We start from the raw sequence: 9288 nt of genomic DNA on the forward strand, positions 1-9288 counted from the left end.
TGCAGCAGCAAACATGCAGCAACTGTTGCTGCTGCTTGCTTGAAGCTGTTGCAGCAGCTCCCTGCTGCTCCCCCAACACCGCAGCAGCAGCAGCTGCTACTGCAGGACATCCAGCGATGGCAGCAGCAGCAGCTGCACCAGACGCAGCAGCAGCAGCAGCAGCAGGGCCCAGCTGCTGCTACTAGGGCCCCCATGAACCTCGACCCTGACGCAGCAGCAGCAACAGCAACAGCAGCAACAGCAGCAACCGAACCGACAGCAGCAGCAGCGCAGCGCCTGCAGCAGTTTTCCCTGCCGCTCTTCAGCAGCAAAACGGATCCATCAGCAGCAGCAGCACTTCTGCTGCTTGCTGCTGCGCTGCAGCGAGCCAAGGTGCTGCTGGGTCGCAACAGCAGCAGCAACAGCAGCAACAGCAGGACTGTCGTCTCAGCTGTTGCTGCAGCAGCAAAAACAGCAGCACTGACGAACCGCCTGTCAAGCGGTGCTGCTGCTGCTGCTGCTGGCAGTGGAGCTCCCTTCTCAGCAGCAGCAGGAGCAGCAGCAGCCACTGCAGCAGCAACAACCGCAGCTGCTGCTGCTGCAGCGAGGACTGCTGCGATGCAGCTGCTGCAGTGTTCTGCTGTTTATAAGGTTTTGCTGCTGCGCAGTGAGACGTTCAAAGGAATCGATTTGCTGCTGCTGCTGCGTGCAGCAGCAGCAGCAGCAACAGCAGGAACGCCTTTTCCCTCTGAAGTGAGGCTTAGCTGCTGCAACAGCAGCAGCTGCTGCTTCTGCTGCTGCTGTGGCTGTTGGTGCTGCTGCTGGATCAGCTGCTTCAGCTGCTGCTGCTTCCATATTGTTGTTGTTGTTGCTGCTGCTGCTGCTTTGTCCTCAGTTGCTGCGCTCGCTGCCCGGATTGCTGCTGCTGCACCTGGAGTTTTTGACTCCTCAGCAGCAGCTGCTGCTGCTGCAGCAAATGAAGCTGTCGCGCCTTGGCCGGCCTGCTGCTTCCGCTGCAGCAGCAGCACAAGTAGCTACCGCAGCAACAGCCACAGAAGCAGCAGCAGCAGAACCAGCAGCAGCAGCAGCAGCAGCAGCAGACGAGGTTCAGTGGTGGGAGGTCGCTGTACAGTTGGCGCCCCGCGTGCTGCATCTGCTGCGCAGCGGCTGCTGCAGCACCAGCGATGCTGCTGCAGCATGCTGGCTATACGCTTCGTACGCTGCTGCTACTGGCTTTTGTGCTGCTGCTGCCTGTCGTGTTACTGCTGCTGCCTGTCGTTTCGCTGCTGCTGCCGTGCGTGTTGCTGCTGCTTGCTTTCTAGTTCAGGGTGCTGCTGCCACGTGCTTGTGTTGTTGTTATTGTTGCTGCTGCTGCTGCTGTGCTGCTGCTGTGCTGCTGCTGCTTCTCAGGGAGGACCTGCGCAGCCCGCAGTTTCCATCGGCAGCAATTGTTGCTGCTGTTGCTGCTAGGCTGCCGGAGTTGCTGCAGCAACAGAACGCAAAGACCAGCAACAGCAGCAGCAGCAGCATCAGCAGCAATCTATCTGATTTGTTGTTGCTGCTGCAGACGCTTGTTGCCTGGAGAGCCCCGCAGCCAACTGTTTGGGGGCCGCCGTTGCTGCACAAGCTAGCAGCAACAACGGCAGCAGCTGCAGCAGCAGATGCAGCAGCAGGGCCTACTGCGCTGTCTTTGCAGCAGCTCGCAGCAGCAGCAGGTGCTCTGCTGCAGCTGCAGCTGCTGCAGGGTTTCTCTTATACCCCATTGCTAGCAGATGAAGCAACCTTTGCGGCTTCTGCTGCTGCTGCTGCTGCTGCTGTTGCTACTGCACAGCAAGGACACCAGCGCCCTTCAGGAGGATTTGCTGCTGCAGTTGCTGCAGCGCTGCAGCCTTGGCCTACGGATCCCAGCAGCAGCAGCAGCAGCAGCAGCAGCATAAACCTTTTGAAGGGCATTATTACATGCTGGACGCACTTGGCTTCAGGCCTCACGACAGCAGCAGCAGCAGCAGCAGCAGCAAACTATCAGCAGGAGCAGCAGCTTCTGTCGGCGCTGCTGCTGTGCTGTGCAGCAGCAGGCGTTTTGCTGCCTCGGGGTGCAGCAGAATACCTTGTAAGGTTTCTGCAGTTCCTGTTGCTGCTGCTGTTTTTGCTGCTGCTTCTGTTGCTGCTGTTGCTGCTGCTGCTGCTGCTGCTGCTCACGTGTATCATGCAGAGGCGAGAACGCGTGCCGATGTTGCTGTTGCTTCTCTTGCCGCTGCTGCCGCTGTTTTGCTCTCTGTCTGCTTCTGCTGCTGCTGCTGCTGCATTGTGCTCTGTCTGCTGCTGCTGGTGCTGGTTGCAGCGGCTGCTGCTGCAGCAGCGAGGAGATGCATCAGGCGTGTCGACAGCGCTGTTGCTGCAGCTGCTGCGGAGTGTGCTGCTGGAGCAGCAGCAGCTAGAGGCCCTACCGCTGCAGCAACGGCAGCGAAAGGAGAGCATAAAGGTAGCAGCAGAAGAAGCAGTAGCAGCAGCAGCAGCTGAGCTGCAGCAAAGGCGACTCAGCCTGCAGCAGCGCGCTGAGGCTGCTGCGCTGCTCTGGCGTGTCTCTCAATCCGATGCCCTCGCCTGGTAAGCAGCAGCAGCAGCAGCAGCAGCAGCAGCAACAGCAGCAACAACAGCAACAGTAACAACAACAGCAGCCACAGCAACACCAGCTTCGCTGCTTCGTTGCTTGTCTTGCTTCAAGCAGCACATACGTTCAGCGGCTGCTTTTGCTGCTGCTGCTGCTGTTACTGTTGCTGTTGCTGTTGCTGCTGCTGCTGGCCCTCGGTGTCGTGTTGCTAGTGCTGCTGTTCTCATTACTACTGCTGCTGCTGTGGTTTTTTTGCGTTGGTCTGGGTTTTGCTTCTGCTGCTGCTGCCGCTGCTACTGCTGCTGCTGCTGCTGCTCCCCCTGCTGCTGCCGCTGCTGCTGCTGCTGCTGCTGCTGGGTTGCCTTTGTGTGGTGTTGAGGAGTGGAGAGTTTGTTTGATTGTTTTTGCTGCAGCACTCTCCTTCTCAGCTCACGGCAGCCGGAGCTGCGGCCACCTGCTGCTGCTGCTGCTGCTCCCCCTGCTGCTGCTGCCCCTGCTGCTGCTGCTCCGCCACCCAGTGCTGCTGCTGCTACCAGTCGTACGGGAGCCGCTGCTGCAGTGCATACAGTTGCTGCTGCCCCTGCAGCAGCAGCGGAGGGGGAGGTGTGGCCTCTCCCCAACGCAGCAGCAGCAGCAGCAGCAGCAGCAAGAAGACGCCAGCTGCGGAGGCCTCCTGTGCTGCTGCTGCAGTCCTCGCCTCAGTTAAACAGCAGCAGCGAAGCGAACGATACTAGAGTACACTCTGTGCTGCTGCTGCCGCATGCTGCTGCTGCTAGTTGCTGCTGCTGCTGCTACTTCTGCTGCTACGTGTTGCTGCAGGGGCGCTGTGCTGCTGCTACACCGTGCAGCTGCTGCATGTTGCTGCAGCTGCTGCTACATGCGGCTGCAGCTGCTTCGTGGTGCTTCGGCATGCTGCTGCTGTTGCTGCTGCTGTTGCTGCTGCTGTTGCTGCTGCTGCTGCTCCTACATGCTGCTGCTGCATACCCCAGGGAGTCTGCAGCTGTTGTCTCCTCAGGACTCGATGGAGGACCTCTGGCTGTTCCGCAGCAGCAGCAGCAGCAGCAGGAAGCAACATGAAGAGCTGCAGCAGCAGCAACGGCTGCAGGAGCGCCAGGGCCAACCGGCAGCAGCACCAGCAGCAGCAGCAGCAACAACAACAGCAGCAGCAGCAGCAGCTTGTGTCCCTATGCCTGCCCCCTGCGCTGCTGCTCCCCCTCATTTGCTGCGGCTCAAGGGGCTGCTGCCGTCTGCTGCTGCTGCTGTTGCTGCAGCAGCAGAGGAGGCATCGCGCAGCTTCCTTTCACCCGAAGCCTTGCTGCTGTTGCTGCTGCCTCCCTCAGCAGCAGCAGCAGCAGCCACAGCAAACGCCCCTCAAGGTGCTGCGAGCAGCAGCAGGTCAGGAAGCAGCAGCAGCATCTTCACTAGCAACAGCAGCAGCAGCCACTGCCCTAGCAGCAACAGCAGCAGCAGCTGCAGTAGCAGCAGCCCTGGCACCGGACCCACCAGCAGCAGCAACAATAGCAGCAGCAGCAGCAACAACAACAGCAGCAGCAGCAGCATTAGTGTGCGGGCAATTCGTTGGTGTGGAGACTGCTGGGAGGAGACAGACAATAAAATAAATCTGCACGAGTGGTCTCAGACTCTTAAGTACATTGCTGCTGCTGCTGCTGTTGCCGCTGCTGCCGCTGCTACTGCTGCTGCTGCTGCTGCTGTTGGTGCTGCTGTGCCTACTACTACGGTTGATGCTACTGCTCCTGCTGCAGTGGGTGGTGCTGCTGCTGGGGTTGCTGCTGCTAGCAATTCCAGCAGCAGCAGCGAAAGCCCCGCCTGCGCCAACTAAGCAGGCTGCTGCTGTTGCTGATGCTGCTGCTGCTGCTGCTGCAGCCGCAGCAACTGCTCCAACTAAGGACACCTTTATTTGCTGCTGCTTTGCAGCAGCACGTGTGCTTGTTGCTGTTTCTTCTGCTGCTGCTGCTGCTATTAGATTTGCTGCTGCTGCTGCTGCTATTAGATTTTGATGCTGCTGCTGCATGGGATGCTGCTGCGGTGTGCGTATTGTTGTTGCTGCTTAGGCAGCGCTATGGAGTCCTGGAGCAGTTGCTGCGGCTGCTGCAGCAGCAGCAGCAGCATCAGCAGCAACAGCAGCAGCCTGCATTAGTTGGCGGAGGTGGGGCTTTCGCTGCCACACATTTGCTGCTGCTTTTTGCTGTTTTACGTTTGCTGCTGCTGTTGCTGTTTGGTAGCTGCTGGTGTTTGCTGCTGGTGTTTGCTGCTGCTGTGCATTTGTTTGCTGCTGTTTGTTCGTTGCTTGCTGGTGTTTGTGTTTGTGCCTGCTGCTTGTTTGGTGCTGCTGCTGCTGCTGCTGCTGCGGCTTGTTGGTTTGCTGCTGCTGCGTGTCTGTTCTTTGTTGATGCTGCTGTTTGCTTGCTGCTTGTGCTGCTTGTTTGCTTGTTGTTGCTGTTTGTTTGCTGCTGTTGCTGCTTTGCTGCCGTTGCTGCTTGTTTGCTGCTGCTGCTTGTTTGCTGCTGCTGCTTGTTTGCTGCTGCTGCTGTAAATGCATCTGCTGCCTTTTGGTTTTTTGTTGTTTATTTAATTAATAAAATAAATTATTAATTTAAATATATTTATTTAGTTGTTGTTTTGTCTGTTTTTTGCTTCTCTTCTTCTTTTAGGGGGCCCTGTGCTCTCTCTCTTCGCCAGGCTCGCAGCAGCCTTCCAGGATGCAGGTGCGGCAGCAGCAGCAGCAGCAGCAGCAGCAACAGTTGCTGCTCCTCTAGAAGCAGCAGTAGCAGCAGGAGTTGCGAAAGGGTAGTCGCAGCAAGTGCAGCAGCAGCAGCAGCAGCAACAGTAGCAACGTGTGCTGCTGCATCTGTATGGTTTGCTGCAGGTAAAGAAGTGGGGACGGAGCTCCTCCAGCTGCTCCCTAACCACTGCCAGCAGCACCAGCAGCAGCAGCAGCAGCAACAGCAGCAGCAACAGCAGCAGCAGCAGCAAGCACAGCAGCTGCAGCGTCTGCTGCTGGAGCAGAGCCCTTGGCAGGCAGAGACCCCAGCAGCAAACAAAGTGCTTCGGAGGGTTGTTACTGCTGCTGCTGCTGCTCAAGTGCAGCACGGCGTCCTCGTGGACGTCGCGCTGCAGCTACTTCTGCCGCAGCACCACAGCAGCAGCAGCAGCAGCAGCAACAGCAACAGCAACAGCAGCAGCACCAGTACCAGTGGGAGCACCAGCAGAGCAAGCGGCCAGTTACGCGTTGCTCTCTTGCTGCGCAACAACCGCAGCAGCAGCAGCAACAGCAGCAGCAGCGCTGCTGCTGCCTTTGCAGCGCTAGAAGCTGCTTTGCTGTCTTTGAGGGGCTGGGAAGTATATGAGGTGCTGCTGCCGCCTCCTGCTGCTCCTGCTGCTGCTGCTCCTGCTGCTGCTCCTGCTGCTGCTGGCATGAGCAGCAGCAACAGTGAAATCTCAGCCGAGGCTGCCGCTTCTTTGCTGTCGTTGCTGCTGCGCCGCAGCAGCAGCAGCAGCAGCTGCTGCTGCAGCAGCAAAACGTGAGGCCCCCTGCGTCCGTCTAATATTTTTTATTTGCAGTCAAATAATAATATATTTTATGTTTGTAAAATTATATTAAATTAATAAAATAAAATAAATAAAATAAATAAAATAAACAAAATAAAATAAATATATAAATGTATAACTCAGAAGGCCTAAGTTTATCTGTCTCTGCCTCTCTCTGTCTCCGTCTCTCTCTTTTTCTTTGTGTCTCTGCTTCATGCAGAAGCAGCAGCAGCAGCAACAACAACAGCAGAAGCAGCAACAGCAGCAGAAGCAGCAGAAGCAGCAGCAGCAGAAGCAGTAGCAGCGCATGCAATCCCTCAGTGCTATTTACATATTCTTTTATGATATCTCTTTAAACAAACAAACAACAGCAAACCCTATTCATACACAAACATAGCACAACCCTCAGGGGGCCCTCATCAAGGGGCCCCCTATAACAGGGGCCCCCCATAGAGGGGGGGTGCTATACAGTTGCCGCTATATAAAGAGGGTCCCCTATATCACGGGTCCCTATAATGTGGGGCCCCTATAATAGGGGCCCCACATTATGGGGGGCCCCTATAACGGGGGCCCCCTGAAGATCCTATAAGGCTTGCAAAGATGCGGGGGCCCCTTAACGGGGGCCCCATTATAGGGGTCCCAGAGGGGCCCCTATAATGGGGCCCCCCTGTGGCTAATCTAAGGGGCCCTCCCGTCGTGCCCTTTTTAAGGGGGCCCCAAGGGGGCCCCCTTATAGGGAGTGTTGCTGCAATGAGGGGCCCCCTATAATGGGGCCCCCCATGGGGCCCCTAAAAGGAGGCCCCCCTGGGGCCCCTACTATGAGTGTGTCAGTAAAGGGAAGTAAGGGGGCCCCATGGGGCCCCCAACTATAAGTGTTACAGTGAGGGGGCCCCCCTTGGGGCCCCTATAAAGGGGGCCCCCCTGGGGGCCCCTATAAAGGGGGCCCCCCTGGGGGCCCCTATAAGGGGGCCCCCCTTGGGGCCCCTATATATAGTGGGAGAATGTTATTGCATTTAGGAGGCCGCTAGAAGTAGGTGAAGGAGATGAGTCTTTTATTTTATTGTTCTTTTGCTCTGACTTCGTGTGTATACCAGTACACAGATATTTGCTGCTTCTTTGCACGCGTTGCTGCTGCTGCTGCTGCTGCTGCTGCTGCAGATACCCCAGCCTTAGACCCATCCCCCGGCTCCCCAGCACCAGCAGCAGCAGCAGCAGCAGCAGCAGCAGCAGCAGGAGCAGGAGAGCGTTCAAGGGGGACAACATGCTGCTTATACTCACCAACAACCTCTGTCTCTCCTCCTATGTTCCAAATGCCTCTACCCTGAGGCTTACCTCGATAAAATAAACCTACATATTTGCTGCCGTCAGCCCACAGCCACTCCCCCCGCACAAACTCCCCGTCGACCCAGTCACCCCGCAGCTGCAGCAGCAGCAGCAGCAGCAACAGCAGCAGCAGCAACAGCAGCAGCAGCAGCAGCAGCAACAGCAAATGATGCATCAGCACCATTACCAGCACCATCATCAGCAGCATCATTAGCAGCATCATTTGGAGCATCATTAGCAGCAGCATCATTAGCAGCAGCATCATTAGGAGCATCATTAACAGCAGCATTAGGAGCATGAGGAGGAGGAGGAGCAGCAGCAGCAAGTACTTTTTGTTTGCTTTCATTGAAGCAATAAACACCGGCACCGCTGTAGCGTCCTCGTGCCCAACGTCCATAGTAAAAGTCCCCATTCGGAAATTGTCGCGTCCCCACCCCACACCGACAGTCGTCAGCAAAGCTTCCTGATCAAACCGGATCGTGCAGCAGCAGCTAATGCTAATCTTGCTGCAGCTAATGATGCAGCACCTAATGATGCTGCAGCTAATGATGCAGCAGCTAATGATGCAGCAGCTAATGATGCAGCAGCTAATGCTAATCTTGCTGCAGCTAATGATGCAGCAGCTAATGCAGCAGCTAATGCTAATCTTGCTGCAGCTAATGATGCAGCAGCAAATGGTGCAGCAGCTGATGCAAATCATGCTGCAGCAAATGATGCAGCTGCAGAAGCAGTACTAGCAAATGCAGCAGCAGCAGCAAATGCAGCAGCAAAGCACCACCACCACCACCTCCACCACCACCACTAACACCAGCAGCAGCAGGAGCAGCAGCAGGAGCAGCAGCAGCAGCAGCAGCAGGAGCAGGAGCAGCAGCAGCAGCAGCAGGTGTACCGTGAAAGAATCCACCATTAGCGAATGTGATTTTGCCGAGGCCTTGTTTTTTATTTTGTTTGAAGTTGCCTTCATATTTATCACCGTTCGGGTGTACATACACCCCAAACCCCTCTCTCTGTCCTTTTACAAGCTGCCCTGTATATACACCTCCGTCTGCATACACTGCGCAGCCAGAGCCGCTGAACGACCGAGGTGAAGAGACAGCAGAGCCAGAATCCTTTGTTATCACTACGCCTTCTCCTTCCTTACACATTCTCTTATGCTGCTGCTTATGATGATGATGCTCCTGCTGCTGATGCTGATGCTGCTGCTGCTGATGATGATGATGATGATGATGCTGATGCTGCTGATGCTGCTGGTGTTGCTGATGCTGCTGATGCTGCTGGTGTTGCTGCTGGTGCTGTTAATGTTGCTGCTGGTGCTGCTACTGTTGCTCTTGCAGCTGCTGTTGCTGCTGCTGCTGTTTGTTTGAGTGGTGATATCGTAGAGACAAACAAAACCTCTTTGTTGCTAGCCTCGCTGCTGCTTCTGCAACTGCTGTTGCTGTTGCTGCTGCTGCTGCTGCTGCTGCTGCTGCTATTGAGGATTGAGCGGCTTGGCGTCCCTTCTTCTCTTTTTGTTTAGTTGTCTCTGTCTGTCTTTGTTTTATATTTGTTTGTTTGTTTGTTTGTTTTTCTTTCTGTCTCTGTTTACATATTTATTATATATATATATATATATATTTATCTGTTTATAGATTTATATATTTATTTTTAGTTTATTTATATGTTTATTTATATATTTATTTATTTATTTATTGTTTGTTCGTCTCTGTCTTCTTTTAATGCGTTTGACTTTTTTTTTGTTTTGTTTGTTTTTAACTCCTCTTCGTTTTATTATTTATTTATTTATTTATTTATTTATTTATTTATTTATTTATTTATTTATTTATTTA

General features: G+C 54.9%; 1 protein-coding gene across 1 annotated transcript in view; it reads left to right on the forward strand.

Annotated features, from left to right (window-relative positions):
• Positions 1-6136, forward strand: part of EAH_00045790 (hypothetical protein, conserved) — a gene marked incomplete at both ends in the record, with an annotated part of 6949 nt that extends 813 nt beyond the window's left edge. The window contains 9 exons of the mRNA XM_013391570.1: positions 1-732; positions 875-1194; positions 1390-2089; positions 2321-2586; positions 3004-3128; positions 3580-4171; positions 4663-4757; positions 5263-5316; positions 5478-6136. The exon at positions 1-732 is cut by the window's left edge and continues 813 nt beyond it. Of these exons, the coding sequence (XP_013247024.1) occupies positions 1-732; positions 875-1194; positions 1390-2089; positions 2321-2586; positions 3004-3128; positions 3580-4171; positions 4663-4757; positions 5263-5316; positions 5478-6136 (3543 nt within the window). The remainder of the gene's footprint in view (positions 733-874; positions 1195-1389; positions 2090-2320; positions 2587-3003; positions 3129-3579; positions 4172-4662; positions 4758-5262; positions 5317-5477) is intronic.
• Between the last annotated feature and the right edge of the window lie 3152 nt (positions 6137-9288).

This window comes from Eimeria acervulina, genomic scaffold, assembly GCF_000499425.1.
Source record: "Eimeria acervulina Houghton genomic scaffold, Eah_scaff661, whole genome shotgun sequence".
Taxonomy (NCBI): Eukaryota; Apicomplexa; class Conoidasida; order Eucoccidiorida; family Eimeriidae; genus Eimeria; species Eimeria acervulina.